Source organism: Oncorhynchus kisutch, linkage group LG17, assembly GCF_002021735.2.
Source record: "Oncorhynchus kisutch isolate 150728-3 linkage group LG17, Okis_V2, whole genome shotgun sequence".
In the NCBI taxonomy this organism is placed as follows: Eukaryota; Metazoa; Chordata; class Actinopteri; order Salmoniformes; family Salmonidae; genus Oncorhynchus; species Oncorhynchus kisutch.
Window position 1 is genome coordinate 11,755,260 of NC_034190.2, and position 16,806 is coordinate 11,772,065.

Sequence of the window (16,806 nt, forward strand, 5' to 3'; positions counted from 1 at the left end):
AAATTGTAGACCTGCACCTGACTGGGAAGACTGAATCTGCAATAGGTAAGCAGCTTGGTTTGAAGAAATCAACTGTGGGAGCAATTATTAGGAAATGGAAGACATACAAGACCACTGATAATCTCCCTCGATCTGGGGCTCCACGCAAGATCTCACCTCGTGGGGTCAAAATGATCACAAGAACGGTGAGCAAAAATCCCAGAACCACACAGGGGGGACCTAGTGAATGACCTGCAGAGAGCTGGGACCAAAGTAACAAAGCCTACCATCAGTAACACACTACGCCGCCAGGGACTCAAATCCTGCAGTGCCAGACGTGTCCCCCTGCTTAAGCCAATACATGTCCAGGCCCATCTGAAGTTTGCTAGAGAGCATTTGGAAGATCCAGAAGAAGATTGGGAGAATGTCATATGGTCAGATGAAACCAAAATATAACTTTTTGGTAAAAACTCAACTTGTCGTGTTTGGAGGACAAAGAATGCTGAGTTGCATCCAAAGAACACTATACCTACTGTGAAGCATGGGGGTGGAAACATAATGCTTTGGTGCTGTTTTTCTGCAAAGGGACCAGGACGACTGATCCGTGTAAAGGAAAGAATGAATGGGGCCATGTATCGTGAGATTTTGAGTGAAAACCTCCTTCCATCAGCAAGGGCATTGAATATGAAACGTGGCTGGGTCTTTCAGCATGACAATGATCCCAAACACACCGTCCGGGCAACGAAGGAGTGGCTTCGTAAGAAGCATTTCAAGGTCCTGGAGTGGCCTAGCCAGTCTCCAGATCTCAACCCCATAGAAAATCTTTGAAGGGAGTTTAAAGTCTGTGTTGCCCAGTAACAGCCCCAAAACACCAATGCTCTAGAGGGGATCTGCATGGAGGAATGGGCCAAAATACCAGCAACAGTGTGTGAAAACCTTGTGAAGACTTACAGAAAACGTTTGACCTCTGTCATTGCCAACAAAGGGTATATAACAAAGTATTGAGATAAACTTTTGTTATTGACCAAATACTTATTTTCCACCATAATTTGCAAATAAATTCATAAAAATCCTACAATGTGATTTCCTGGATTTTTTTTCTCATTTTGTCTGTCATAGTTGAAGTGTAGCTATGATGAAAATTACAGGCCTCTCTCATCTTTTTAAGTAGGAGAACTTGCACAATTGGTGGCTGACTAAATACTTTTTTGCCCCACTGTATGTACTATGTTTAATAAATGAAATATTGTCTAGGCTACTCAAGAAATTTGACATTACAGTATTCAGACGAAGCCTACAAACGTCAACGGAAACGTTTAACGTCAACCGTTAAACTGGATCGCATTGAGCAAAATACTTTAAATACCGGTAGCTTATCTATTTACTGCTGTGAAGTGGGTCCAATTAAACGAGAGATGGGGCGAATGTTAGCCTATCGTAAGTTGCTGTGGGCCTATAGGTTATTTCGTGAGTAGCCTATGAAACCATCACAGTCAGAAAAGGTGAGGAATGTATTCTGCAATGATCATGGGAAATGAAATAAATAATCGGAAATAGATTTGAAATTATTTTAGAACGCAAGCTAAAATAGCTCTTTGCATCTTGTTATTATACTTAGCTACCTGTTTGTGTTGTTTGCACTAGGCTATTATTGCCTTCTTGCTATGTAGCATCATAGGACTCTGTGGGGCCCACCTCAAGCCCCTCCAAACACCTGCATGTGTGTGTTTGTCTGTGATCGGCCATCTGCCCGCCCGCCCGCGCATGTGTGTGTTTGTCTGTGATCGGCCATCTGCCCGCCCGCCCGCGCATGTGTGTGTTTGTCTGTGATCGGCCATCTGCCCGCCCGCCCGTGCATGTGTGCGTGAGACACTAGCAGGTGTTGGAGGTGCTTGAGGTGGGCCCCTAACTTCTGTTTCATCCACAGACCCCTATGATGCTACACACTCCAGTAACACCTCCTGACCTGAGGGGTCACACACACAGGCGGACGGATACTCACAGGCAAACACACACATGCACACACACTGATCCGAGCAGCCTCCGCGCTTCTGCAGAAGGCGTCATACAAACCAAAGCAGATATACATGCAAGGAAAAACAGCACGGACACACACCCACGTCATATACAAGTAAAGCATGCAACAAGGTCACCGACATGCATGACTGCACCGCAGACACAGGCCCAGTAGACATGCATGACTGCACCACAGACACAGTAGACATGCATGACTGCACCGCAGACACAGGCCCAGTAGACATGCATGACTGCACCGCAGACACAGGCCCAGTAGACATGCATGACTGCAACGCAGATACAGGCCCAGTAGACATGCATGACTGCACCGCAGACACAGGCCCAGTAGACATGCATGACTGCACCGCAGACACAGGCCCAGTAGACATGCATGACTGCACCACAGACACAGGCCCAGTAGACATGCATGACTGCACCGCAGACACAGGCCCAGTAGACATGCATGACTGCACCGCAGACACAGGCCCAGTAGACATGCATGACTGCACCGCAGACACAGGCCCAGTAGACATGCATGACTGCACCGCAGACACAGGCCCAGTAGACATGCATGACTGCACCACAGACACAGGCCCAGTAGACATGCATGACTGCACCACAGACACAGGCCCAGTAGACATGCATGACTGCACCACAGACACAGGCCCAGTAGACATGCATGACTGCACCGCAGACACAGGCCCAGTAGACATGCATGCCTGTACTGCAGACACAGGCCCAGTAGACATGCATGACTGCACCGCAGATACAGGCCCAGTAGACATGCATGACTGCACCGCAGACACAGGCCCAGTAGACATGCATGACTGCACCACAGACACAGGCCCAGTAGACATGCATGACTGCACCGCAGACACAGGCCCAGTAGACATGCATGACTGCACCACAGACACAGGCCCAGTAGACATGCATGACTGCACCGCAGACACAGGCCCAGTAGACATGCATGACTGCACTGCAGACACAGGCCCAGTAGACATGCGGCACACGTTCATCCATGCGCACGGTTGGCAATATTGGAGGTTGCCCAGACCTAATGCCGTTACTTTACTGAATTTATCCTAGATTTACCATCATAACTGGCACCACTATACATGGCTAATGAACTGGTCGACTTAAAGGCTTGATCTCCTAAGGATTTCTAACAGTCATAGAAATGGTGCGGCATTAGAAATAACATTGGAGGCTTTCTTTAACCTTTTGCCACCAATTGAATATCACTAACCTAAATCTAGGCTATTTAAAGGGGCCATTATGAATGTGTGTTAATGTTCGTTAAGGTGGTAAGTGCAGAGGGCACAGAAAGGCCTTGGCAAACAGTACTTAGTTTTGCAAATTTCATACACATTTTAAGAGAGGAGAGAAATAAAACATACTTATGGATGAATTATGGATGAGGAAGTTGATAAAAACTAAAAGAGAGATGACACCAGCACCACCGCAGAAGGAAGAACATTGTTGAACGCCTGTCATCCCTAACCTCCTCCTTCCCTCCTCCCTCCTTCCCTCTCTCTCTCTCTCCTCCCTCCTCCCTCTCTCTCTCTCTCCTCCCTCCTTCTCTCTCTCTCTCTCTCTCCTTCCCCCTCTCTCCTCCCTCCCTCCCTCTCTCCTAATCTCCTCCCTCCCTCCCCCTCTCTCTCCTAACCTCCTCCCTCTCTCCTCCCTCCCTCTCTCCTAACCTCCTCCCTCCCTCTCTCTCTCCTAACCTCCTCCCTCTCTCTCTCCTTCCCTCTTCCCTCCCTCTCTCTCTCTCCTTCCCTCTTCCCTCCCTCTCTCTCTCTCTCTCCTAACCTCCTCCCTCTCTCTCTCCTAACCTCCCTCTCTCTCTCTCTCTCTCCTAACCTCCTCCCTCTCTCTCTCTCTCTCTCTCTCTCTCTCTCTCTCTCTCTCTCCTAACCTCCTCTCTCTCTCTCTCTCCTAACCTCCTCCCTCTCTCTCTCCTAACCTCCTCCCTCTCTCTCTCTCTCTCTCTCTCTCTCTCTCTCTCTCTCTCTCCTAACCTCCTCTCTCTCTCTCTCCTAACCTCCTCCCTCTCTCTCTCCTAACCTCCTCCCTCTCTCTCCTTCCCTCTTCCCTCCTAACCTCCCTCTCTCTCTCCTTCCCTCTTCCCTCCCCTCTCTCTCCTAACCTCCTCCCTCCCTCCCTCCTTCCCTCTTCCCTCCCTCTCTCTCTCCTTCCCTCTTCCTTCCCTCTCTCTCCTCTTCCCTCCCTCCCTCCCTCTTCCCTCCCTCTCTCTCCTACCCTCTCCCCTCCCTCCCTCCCTCCCTCTCTCCTTCCATCTTCCCTCCCTCTCTCTCCTTCCCTCTTCCCTCCCTCTCTCTCCTTCCCTCTTCCCTCCCTCTCTCTCCTTCCCTCTTCCCTCCCTCTCTCTCTCCTTCCCTCTTCCCTCCCTCTCTCTCTCCTTCCCTCTTCCCTCCCTCTCTCTCCTTCCCTCTTCCCCCCTTCCCTCTTCCCTCCCTCTCTCTCTCCTTCCCTCTTCCCTCCCTCTCTCTCTCCTTCCCTCTTCCCTCCCTCTCTCTCTCCTTCCCTCTTCCCTCCCTCTCTCTCTCTCCTTCCCTCTTCCCTCCCTCCCTCCCTCTTTCTTTCCCTCTCTCCTTCCCTCTTCCCTCCCTCCCTCCCTCTCTCCTTCCCTCTCTCCTTCCCTCTTCCCTCCATCCTTACTCCCACGCATGAACACACTACCCAGCAGTGACCAGGGCCATTTATCACTGGGACTGACACATGATTATCTACAGCTTGGATCAGGAATTGAACAGACACTGCAGGACGACAGTTCTGTGTCTCAGGCGTTTGTCCCAAATGGCACCCTAAGCCTTAGCCTATATAGTGCACTACTAGGGTTTATTTGGAACACAACCTTAGTCTCAGCCATTAGGTCAGCCATTAGCAGGTTGACAGAAACAGAAGGTAATAGACATGAAGAAAGAAATGAACATCGGATTGTGAAGTGGAATGCATCAAGGCTACATGTAGTACTGTACAGAATGTCAGTGAGTGAATAAACGACTATGGACTAAGCCCTTTCCCAGATATAGTATGAACCCTCTGCAGACAAAGTCAATAGAGACAGATGTTTTACACGTCACTGATGGTCCCCGGTATGATTGGGTGAAGAGATGATATAACATAACCAATCAATACAATAATGTACTATTATCATCACCACACTAATAAATGGATCTAAAAATGAGGCTAATTAAATACTGTGCTAATTTCCCAAGTAATACATTTCTGACCACATGCTGTGGCCTTATGACTTGGCTGCCATTAGCAAGTCAGGAGCAACACAGATAACAGGAGTTCAGAAATATCACACACACCCGTGCAGAGGGACAGGAAAATACTACTGTAAACGCTGTACCATTCAGCAAGCTAGCCTAGCATAAACCAGAGCAGGGTCGAACCGTAGCAGCGTAGCCTACACCACACGAGAACAGAGCGGCAAGACAAAAATAGCCATCCTTACCGTGATATAGTCCTTCCATTTAAAGAAGAAAAGCCAAACCGGTAGCTAGGAGACCGGAAGGACGGATCTAATTAATACACAAAGCTGTGTTGCCTCGGCGACATGCAATCCACTACCTCCTTTACTGGCCTTAACCAAGACAATATCCTGCCATGTAGAGCACAGTAGCCTTACATCTCAGACTATGGAGAGACAGAGTGTGTGTGTGTGTGTGAGCCAAGTGTACGCACACAGCCGACGGACGGACTGCCTCCGAATGACAGAGAGAGGGGGATGAGAGAGATGGAAACAGGAGGCGGCTGGGGTCTTTGTCTCTCGGACGGAGAAGGTAGGGGAAGCGAGAGGGGGAAGAGCAGGAGGAAGAGGAGGGAGGGATAAGAGCAAGATTAGGAGGGGGAAAGAGCAGGAGGAGAAAGGAGCAGGAGGAGAGAGGGGGAAAGAGCAGGAAGAGGAGGAGGGAGGGTGGAGAGCAGGAGGAGAGAGGAGCAGGAGGAGAGAGGGGGAAGAGCAGGAGCAGGGAGGGGGAAAGAGCAGGAGGAGGGAGGGGGAAGAGCAGGAAGAGGAGGAGGGAGGGGGAAGAGCGGGAGGAGGAGGAGGGAGGGGAAAGAGCAGGAAGAGGAGGAGGGAGGGGGAAGAGCAGGAGGAGGAGGAGGGAGGGGGAAGAGCAGGAGGAGAGAGGGGGAAGAGCAGGAAGAGGAGGAGGGAGGGGGAAGAGCAGGAGGAGGAGGAGGGAGGGGAAAGAGCAGGAAGAGGAGGAGGGAGGGGGAAGAGCAGGAGGAGGAGGAGGGAGGGGAAAGAGCAGGAAGAGGAGGAGGGAGGGGGAAGAGCAGGAGGAGGGAGGGGGAAGAGCAGGAAGAGGAGGAGGGAGGGGGAAGAGCAGGAGGAGGAGGAGGGAGGGGAAAGAGCAGGAGGAGGGAGGGGGAAGAGCAGGAAGAGGAGGAGGGAGGGGGAAGAGCAGGAAGAGGAGGAGGGAGGGGGAAGAGCAGGAAGAGGAGGAGGGAGGGGGAAGAGCAGGAAGAGGAGGAGGGAGGGGGAAGAGCAGGAGGAGGAGGAGGAGGGAGGGGGAAGAGCAGGAGGAGAGAGGGGGAAGAGCAGGAGGAGGAGGAGGGAGGGGGAAGAGCAGGAGGAGAGAGGGGGAAGAGCAGGAAGAGGAGGAGGGAGGGTGAAGAGCAGGAGGGGAGAGGGGGAAGAGCAGGAAGAGGAGGAGGGAGGGGGAAGAGCAGGAGGAGGAGGAGGGAGGGGAAAGAGCAGGAGGAGGGAGGGGGAAAGAGCAGGAAGAGGAGGAGGGAGGGGGAAGAGCAGGAAGAGGAGGAGGGAGGGGGAAGAGCAGGAAGAGGAGGAGGGAGGGGGAAGAGCAGGAGGAGGGAGGGGGAAGAGTAGGAAGAGGAGGAGGGAGGGGAAAGAGCAGGAGGAGGAGGAGGGAGGGGAAAGAGCAGGAGGAGGGAGGGGGAAGAGCAGGAAGAGGAGGAGGGAGGGGGAAGAGCAGGAAGAGGAGGAGGGAGGGGGAAGAGCAGGAGGAGGGAGGGGGAAGAGCAGGAAGAGGAGGAGGGAGGGGGAAGAGCAGGAGGAGGAGGAGGGAGGGGGATGAGCAGGAGGAGGGAGGGGGAAGAGCAGGAAGAGGAGGAGGGAGGGGGAAGAGCAGGAGGAGGAGGAGGGAGGGGAAAGAGCAGGAGGAGGAGGAGCAGGAGGAGAGAGGAGCAGGAGGAGAGAGGAGGAAGAGCAGGAGCAGGGAGGGGGAAAGAGCAGGAGGAGAGAGGAGCAGGAGGAGGGAAGGGGAAGAGCAGGAAGAGGAGGAAGAGGGAAGAGCAGGAGGAGGAGGGAGGGTGGAGAGCAGGAGGAGGGGATAAAGAGAAGGAAAGGAAGAAAGCACGGTGAGAAAGAGTGAGAGAGAGAGATAAAAGGAATTGAGAGAGAGAAAGGGGGGAAAGGGAGGAAGAGAGGAGGGGGCAAGACGAACAGAAAAGTCAATCAAATGTCACCAACAATAGCCGTCCATCACAGTGCATGGCCATTAGCCCTCAATAGAGAGCAGACAGGGAGACACATAAAACCAGCTTCCTGCATCTACCATCACACTGCCGAGGCATCACTACACACAATAGGGGTGTCAAACAGACGGACCACAAGGGGGTCCCAATCTGGCCGTGGGTGGTTTGAGTAAATAAATAATGGACTTACATGAATACAGTTTCTTGACTGTGTCCAGCTTGCTAATAAATCACTGAAATTAAATCTAGACAGTCAAGGAACATCGAAAATCCCAAAACGATAGATGGAGGACTATTTCTTGCACATTTTGACACAGAGGAAATATAACACATTTTCAGTGTGGCCCCCCGGACCCTGTTGAAGATCGAATGCAGCCCCAGGGGCTGAATCACTTTGACACCCCTGCAGTAGACAGTCACACACAGATCTCACTAGTGTCGGCTTCCTCTGTTCGCTTTCTTCCATTTCCTGAATACTGAAAAATATGTATTTAACTGTATATAATATATATGCTTCTGAACATTTTATTGTAATTCAGATTTTCCAGGGGGTTGCTGCAGCACCCTCAGCACCCCTACTTCCTGTGGCTATGCTGTGGTGTGTGTGTGTACTGTGTGACTGATGGGAAGCTCATTTGAAGGGCCAGAGGTCACCCTAATCGCTGGGGAATGGACAAGGGCTGAGCCAGAACTAACCAAACTGACTGCAACTAGACACTAAACCCTAACCCCTGGGGAATGGACCAGGGCTGAGCCAGAACTAACCAAACTGACTGCAACTACATACTAAACCCTAACCCCTGGGGAATGGACCAGGGCTGAGCCAGAACTAACCAAACTGACTGCAACTACACACTAAACCCTAAACCCTGGGGAATGGACCAGGGCTGAGCCAGAACTAACCAAACTGATTGCAACTAGACACTAAACCCTAACCCCTGGGGAATGGACCAGGGCTGAGCCAGAACTAACCAAACTGACTGCAACTACACACTAAACCCTAACCCCTGGGGAATGGACCAGGGCTGAGCCAGAACTAACCAAACTGACTGCAACTACACACTAAACCCTAAACCCTGGGGAATGGACCAGGGCTGAGCCAGAACTAACCAAACTGACTGCAACTAGACACTAAACCCTAACCCCTGGGGAATGGACCAGGGCTGAGCCAGAACTAACCAAACTGACTGCAACTAGACACTAAACCCTAACCCCTGGGGAATGGACCAGGGCTGAGCCAGAACTAACCAAACTGACTGCAACTACACACTAAACCCTAACCCCTGGGGAATGGACCAGGGCTGAGCCAGAACTAACCAAACTGACTGCAACTACACACTAAACCCTAAACCCTGGGGAATGGACCAGGGCTGAGCCAGAACTAACCAAACTGACTGCAACTAGACACTAAACACTAACCCCTGGGGAATGGACCAGGGCTGAGCCAGAACTAACCAAACTGACTGCAACTACACACTAAACCCTAACCCCTGGGGAATGGACCAGGGCTGAGCCAGAACTAACCAAACTGACTGCAACTACACACTAAACCCTAACCCCTGGGGAATGGACCAGGGCTGAGCCAGAACTAACCAAACTGACTGCAACTAGACACTAAACCCTAAACCCTGGGGAATGGACCAGGGCTGAGCCAGAACTAACCAAACTGACTGCAACTAGACACTAAACCCTAACCCCTGGGGAATGGACCAGGGCTGAGCCAGAACTAACCAAACTGACTGCAACTACACACTAAACCCTAACCCCTGGGGAATGGACCAGGGCTGAGCCAGAACTAACCAAACTGACTGCAACTAGACACTAAACCCTAACCCCTGGGGAATGGACCAGGGCTGAGCCAGAACTAACCAAACTGACTGCAACTACACACTAAACCCTAACCCCTGGGGAATGGACCAGGGCTGAGCCAGAACTAACCAAACTGACTGCAACTAGACACTAACCCCTGGGGAATGGACCAGGGCTGAGCCAGAACTAACCAAACTGACTGCAACTACACACTAAACCCTAACCCCTGGGGAATGGACCAAGGCTGAGCCAGAACTAACCAAACTGACTGCAACTACACACTAAACCCTAACCCCTGGGGAATGGACCAGGGCTGAGCCAGAACTAACCAAACTGACTGCAACTAGACACTAAACCCTAACCCCTGGGGAATGGACCAGGGCTGAGCCAGAACTAACCAAACTGACTGCAACTACACACTAAACCCTAACCCCTGGGGAATGGACCAGGGCTGAGCCAGAACTAACCAAACTTACTGCAACTAGACACTAAACCCTAAACCCTGGGGAATGGACCAGGGCTGAGCCAGAACTAACCAAACTGACTGCAACTACACACTAAACCCTAAACCCTGGGGAATGGACCAGGGCTGAGCCAGAACTAACCAAACTGACTGCAACTAGACACCTATAACATGGAATTTGGCCAACATACTTTGCTATTGTCTTTCAATTAAAAGCATGTTCTAATTTCAATGTATTATTATTTATTCATTACATTAGACAACCGCTGGAGTAGAATTGGAAGTTCTTGATAGATAGACCATAAATCTTACAAATCAGTGATATTACATGGAGATAAACACTAGCACCGCCTTTATGCCTAGAAGTACCCGCTAGAGAACTATGTCGGGCATCGCCTTCAGCATATGCATCAACCCGCAAGGTACAGCTAACACAAGCGCCAAACGCTTGATAAATAGTGCATCAACTATTATAAAGGATTAATTGCATGAAGAAATATTTGTGGAAATATAAGATATATGTTTTGTGTAATTCTACAAAGTCCTAGGAAAAATTTAGACCTATAGATTATTTTCATTTCCCTTCCAATAAAACCATTACAGTGTAATCTATTTGATCTACTTTATTTGTAGATTCCATTAGTAGAGTTATAAACTATATTAACAAAGTAGAAACGAAAAAGATAACAATAATAATAATAATAATTAATAAATAATAATAATAAATAATAAAATAACCATCCAGGTCACAGGTGAAACTATTTGCTATATTCCTAAACAAAAGCACCAGTGCAAGAACAACTGTAAAGAATGAATAGCAAAAATAAAATAAATATAATCATGACAATATATAAAAACAGTTATTTGTTGATTGTATCGGACATGCCTTTATGCATGAGATTTGAATGAATCAATCTGGTCTTTTTATGCTTTGGGTCCACAGTCAGCGCACAGCTTCGGGGCTTTGTGTGAGCAAGCCCCACAAACAAATCGATTGCACTGCACATGGTTTTCATGGGCCTTGTTTCGTGTGCACCTGCCGCAGGTGTCGCATAATCTCTTTGAAGCGGTTGCGTTACACCCATCAGACCAAAATGACTCCACATCCATGCTCTTTCCACCGTACGTACCGCAAACATGCAAGAGGGCAATCACTGCTTAGAGTTCATCCTTAGACATGTCCCATGTACTGCTTCCTTTTCTGTGCTGATGAGCAACAGTACAATCTCAGATGTGATGCAACATCTGCATGTCACATACATTCATCACTCTTCTCTACCCAAACAGCGTCATTCCTCCCAGACTCCTGTCTCACCGTGGCAGTAGGCTCTGTTTTGTTTTTTCTGCGGCGAGGCTCAGGAATCGGAGGCGGAGGTTCGAGGTCAACATCAGAATCAAATGAAGACTCTTGATCAGCAACGTCGATTTCAAGCTCAATATCTGATCCTACATCTGACTCCAACTCATCTAAATTCTGCGTCCATTTGTTTAGTTCAGCTTGCCATTGACAACAACACACATTGTAGTATGTTGACCTCTGTCTGATTTGACTCTCCGAGGGGAAATTATGTACAATTTTCATAATAAAGGAATTAGACCGCCTGTGACACCCTGATCTGTTTCACCGGTCTTGTGATTGTCTCCACCCCCCACCAGATGTTTCCCATTTTTCTCCATTATCCCTTGTGTATTTATACCTCCGTAAAAGTGTTTTCCATGTGTTGCCTTCGCATTAATTTTGTTTTCTTGTCTTCCCGGTTTACACCTTTCTGTCTGCGCTGCCCTTTTGCCATACCCTTTTTGATAATAAATATTCTGAGAACCAAACCATCTACCTCCTGTGTTTGCATCTGGGTCTTATATTGAGTTGTGATAGTACTAACTGGCCATGACTGAACCCAGCAGACTCAGGCCAGCTCCACAACGCTCAGGCCAGCTCCACAACATCTCCCTGCAAGGAGCCCCCATTGGAAGACACAAGGAGCTACTTCAGAACATCATGGAGGGACTCCATACCTTGGAGGAACAACATGACCAAATGTTCAACCCACTACTGTAGCAAGCCACAACGGAAACCTCCCAGGCGCTCAGTAACCTCGCTACTAGCGATGATTCTCCCAAGCCAGGCTTCCCGAGAACCCCACTTACCTCCTCCGGAGCACTATGCTGGAGATCCTGGAACCTGCCAAGCATTTCTCTCCCAGTGATCCCTCATCTTTGAGCTACAGCCTAGCCTTCTTCGGATCGGCCGAAGATAGAGTATCTCATAACGCTGATGTTTGGAAGGGCCTCACTCAACAATCCATTGTTTGACAGTCTGGAGGATTTTGTGGCGGAGGTAAGGAAGGTGTTCGATTCCCCGGTGTCTGGGAGAGAGGCTGCTCGGAAGCTACTTCGTCTGCGTCAAGACTCACGCAGTGAAGCAGACTACATGGTTGACTTTTGCATGCTGGCCCCCGAGAGTGCCTGGAACCCGGAGTCCCTGTTCGACACCTTCCTTCATGGATTATCGGAGGGAATCAAAGATGAACTCGCAGCCTGGGAGTTACCCAGGGACCTCGACTCCCCCATAGCCTTGACTATAAGGATCAATGGGCGCCTACGGGAACGCAGGAGGGTGAGGTTGTCTGTTGTCAGCCACACTCGCTCGTACACAGTTTCTCACTTGCCTCCGAAGAACCCTGGAAGTTCCCGACACCTGCATTCCCGAGAGAATTCGATATCACCCGAGCCCCCTCGGGGACTGGCAGCTCGTCTCCTCCTGAGGCCATGCAACTGGGGAGAGCTAGATTTTCTCCTAGTGAACATTTAAGCAGGCTGAGCTCCAACAGTTGCCTGTATTGTGGTACTACAGGACATTACATAGCCACCTGTCCAGTAAAAGACCAGGCTCATCAGTAGGTACAGGTACGCTGGCGGGCAATACAGGGAGTCTCTAAACTACCATTACTCATACCCCTCTCCACGCTATCCTGCTGTGGGGTGACCGGTCAAAATCTCTCCAGTTTGCTCATTGACTCTGGGGCTGACGAGAGCTTCATGGATAAGACCCAGCTCAGATACTAGGGTCTCTCTACTCAACTCCTCTCCATTCCTATGGACGCCAGAGCTTTGGACAGACGCTCCATTGGCAGGGTCACTCACAGTACGGTTCCCATTAACCTGCGAGTGTCGGGTAATCACTGAGTCCATTCAGTTTATACACTTTATAGCTCGTTCTGCCACACATATTGCCTTAAGGCGGCGCAGCCTGCCCTGGGACATCCTTCTGCGAGCTTGGGAAAAGACTCAGATCGCTCTGCCGTTCCTGCGAAGAACCAGGACCTCTGGGAATTATTCAACAAGGCTCGCGCCACATCCCTTCCTTCGCATAGACCCTACGATTGCACCATTGACCTCCTCCCGGGCACCACACCACCTGGGGGGTGGCTTTATTCCCTGTCTGGCCCGGAGACCAAGACCATGGAGGTATACATTGAGGACTCTCTAGCAGCCGGCGCAGGGTTTTTCTTTGTGGAAAAGAACAAAACCCTGCTCCGTGTATCGACTACTGAGGCCTCAATGACATAACGGTAAAAAATCATTACCTGCTACCACTCCTCTCCACGGCTTTCAAACGTCTCCAGGGGGCAACCATCTTTTCGGAGATGGACCTCCTACCACCTGGTTCGGATATGGGAAGGAGACGAGTGGAAGACAGCCTTCAACACGGCTATCGGACACTACGAGTACCTGGTTATAACGTTTGGTCTGACCAATGCTCTCGCAGTGTTCCAGGCCCTGTGCAACGATGTTCAATCGTGACACGTGGAACTGGTTTGTGTTTGTCCATCTCGACGACATCCTTGTCTTTTCCCGGTCGGCTCAAGAGCATGTTCTCCATGTCCGACAAGTCCTCCAGTGCCTTCTGGAGAACAAGCTGTTTGTTAAAGCGGAGAAATGAGAGTTCCATCATTCCACTATCTCCTTTCTGATATACGTCATCGCTGCAGGGAACATTCAGATGGATCCTGACAAGGTGAGAGCGGAGGTGGATTGGCCCCAATCCACATCCAGAGTGCTGTTGCAATGTTTCCTGAGATTTGCTCATTTCTACAGCCACTTTATTTCGGGGATACAGCACCCTGGCCTCCCCCCTCTCTGCACTCACCTTTCCCAAAGTTCTGTTCATGTTGTCCCCAGCTGCTGACCGGGGGCGTTTCTGGACCTGAAGCACAGTTTCACGACAGCCCTCATCCTAATCCATCCGGACCTGTCCCATCAGTTTGTGGTGGAGGTTGATGCTTCGGACATTGGAGTGGGGGCCGTCCTGTCCCAGCATTCTTGCCAGGACCAAAAACAGCATCCCTGCGCATTACCATCGTCTCAGTTCCACTGAGAGGAACTATGATGTGGGAAATCTAACTTCTGGTGGTCAAGATGGCGTTGGAGGAGTGGAGGCACTGGCTTGAAGGGGAAAATCCATTCTTAGAGCGGACCAACCACAATAATTTGGAATATCTTCGCACCGCCAAGAGCCTCAACTCAAGGCAGGTTCGTTGGGCTTTGTTATTCACTCGATTCAATTTTGCCAACCGTCCTGGGCCCAACATGTTGAAGCCTGACGCACTCTACCGCCTGTATAGTTCCACTGCTACACCATCTGACCCTCGAGACCCTCCACCCTACCTCCTGTCTAGCAGCTACACTAGTCTGGGGTATTGAAAGCTGGGACCGCAAGGCGTAGCGGGTTTTTGTCACAGATTCTGCCCGGTCCCCGTTCCTGGAATGGGCCCATTCCTCTAAACTCACCTGTCATCCTGACTCCCTTCGGACCCTGGCCTTCATTCGCCAATGTTTTTGGTGGCCATCACATCATGGTTACGGGAATCTCCGCATTCGTCACCGCCTGCACTGTTTGCACACAGAACAAGACTCAGCGGCAAGCTCCGGCTGGCCTACTTTAACCACTCCCTGTTCCTCATTGCCCCTGGTCCCACATATCCCTGGACTTTGTCACTGGTCTCCCTCCGTCAGATGGCAACACCACCATCCTTACTGTGGTGGATAGGTTTTCCAAAGCTGCACATTTCATTCCCCCTTCCCAAGTAACCTTCAGCCAAGGAGACGGCCCAGCTTATGGTGCCGCACGTCTTCCAGATCCATGGACTTCTGGTCGACATGGTCTCCAATCGGGGTGTCTCAGTTCTTGTCCAGCTTCTGGAAGGCATTCTGCACCCTTATTTGGTCATCGGCCATCCTGTCCTCCGGGTTTCATCCTCAGTCCAACAGCCAATCGGAGCAAGCCAATCAGGACCTGGAGACTACTCTTAGCTGCCTCATCTCTGCCAACCCCCCCACCTGGAGCCAGCAACTTGTGTGGGTGGAGTATGCCCGCATCTCCCTTCCCAGCTCCCTCACTGGACTCTCACGCTTCAAGTGTTCCTTAGGTAACCCACCCCTGCTCTTCCCTGAGCAAGAGGTCAGCATACCCTCAGCCCAGATGTTCATCCATCGCTGTTGGCGTACCTGGAAGAGGGGGACCCCAGCTCCCCGGGCAGAGGGTATGGCTGTCCACACGTGATCTGCCCCTCCGGGTGGAGTCTTTTAAATGTTGTCCTTTTAAATTTTGTCCTGTTTAATTGGTCCATTCCCATCTCTAAAGTCCTTAGCCTCTCCGCTTTCCATCTTCTGTTGCCCCGTACCCTCCTTATACATCCCACTTTTCATCTTCTGTTGCCCCGTACCCTCCGTATACATCCCACTTTCCATCTTCTGTTGCCCCATACCCTCCGTATACATCCCACTTTCCATCTTCTGTTGCCCCGTACCCTCCGTATACATCCCACTTTCCATCTTCTGTTGCCCCGTACCCTCCGTATACATCCCACTTTCCATCTTCTGTTGCCCCGTACCCTCCGTATACATCCCACTTTCCATCTTCTGTTGCCCCGTACCCTCCGTATACATCCCTCTTTTCATCTTCTGTTGCCCCGTACCCTCCGTATACATCCCACTTTCCATCTTCTGTTGCCACGTACCCTCCGTATACATCCCACTTTACATCTTCTGTTGCCCCGTACCCTCCGTATACATCCCACTTTTCATCTTCTGTTTCCCCGTACCCTCCGTATACATCCCACTTTCCATCTTCTGTTGCTCCGTACCCTCCGTATACATCCCACTTTCCATCTTCTGTTGCCCCGTACCCTCCGTATACATCCCACTTTCCATGTGTCTAGGATTAAACCTTTGTCTTTGCACGGTTATTCTTGGAAAACATCCCTTTGTCTCCCGTGTTTAGTCTTCCCGGTTCTGACCTTTCTCCCTGCCCTGACTGTCTGTCTGCCATTCTGTCCCTTGTTGACTCTGCCTTGGATTACGAACCTCTGCTTGCCTTCGACCTGCCATTTTGCCTTACCCTTTGTGATAATAAATATTCTGAGAACCAAACCATCTACCTCCTGTGTCTGCATCTGGGTCTTATCCTGAGTTGTGATACCGCCCACAATTCTTTATCATAATTACACTATTGTTCTAAATTCAAATCATCCTTATCATTCAGATCAATCAAATTCAATGAACCTCATCATTCATTTCACTGAAGTCACATGCACCATTATCAGTTTATACATGATTCCTGTTTCTGTCACCCTTTCATCCATGGATGACAGAATAGTATATTTAAAATGTTAAGTTTATTATGTTACTAGTTTTTTGCTTAGTAGCCAGAGCAATGCTGCCGCACGAGTGATCATGTGCTGAATGCATGGATAGCATGGTTATTATTGGAAAAAGTTACATTTGGAAATAGAGCTGATAAAGAAACAGCAGAATATGATCTTTCTGATACTATATAGAAATCTAAACGATTTTACCTGCATGTGACTCTGAAGGAGGATTTGATAAAGTGATGCTCCTTTCCCTAATATTGTCACTCATCAGATTATTGTCAATGTAATCTTGTCTATAGGCTAACTCTTATGTGTGAAATTAGTTTTGGTATAGTTTCAATGTGCAGGCTGACTGGCATTGTCTAATTCCTGCTCATCAAGTTGGATAGAGTCAAGGATATGTTTTGCATT

General features: G+C 49.9%; 1 protein-coding gene across 6 annotated transcripts in view; it reads right to left on the reverse strand.

Annotated features, from left to right (window-relative positions):
• The window catches only part of LOC109908430 (focal adhesion kinase 1-like), a 241,193-nt gene that overhangs the window by 182,932 nt on the left and 41,455 nt on the right, over nt 1–16,806 (reverse strand). The window contains exon 1 of one of the 6 annotated variants that reach the window (XM_031795105.1): nt 5,483–5,698. The exons of the other annotated variants lie outside the window; for them this stretch is intronic. Coding sequence (XP_031650965.1) covers nt 5,483–5,501 — 19 coding nt within the window. The 5' untranslated portion in view covers nt 5,502–5,698. Of the gene's footprint in view, nt 1–5,482; nt 5,699–16,806 lie in introns of those variants that run through there. 6 annotated transcript variants of the gene reach the window in all.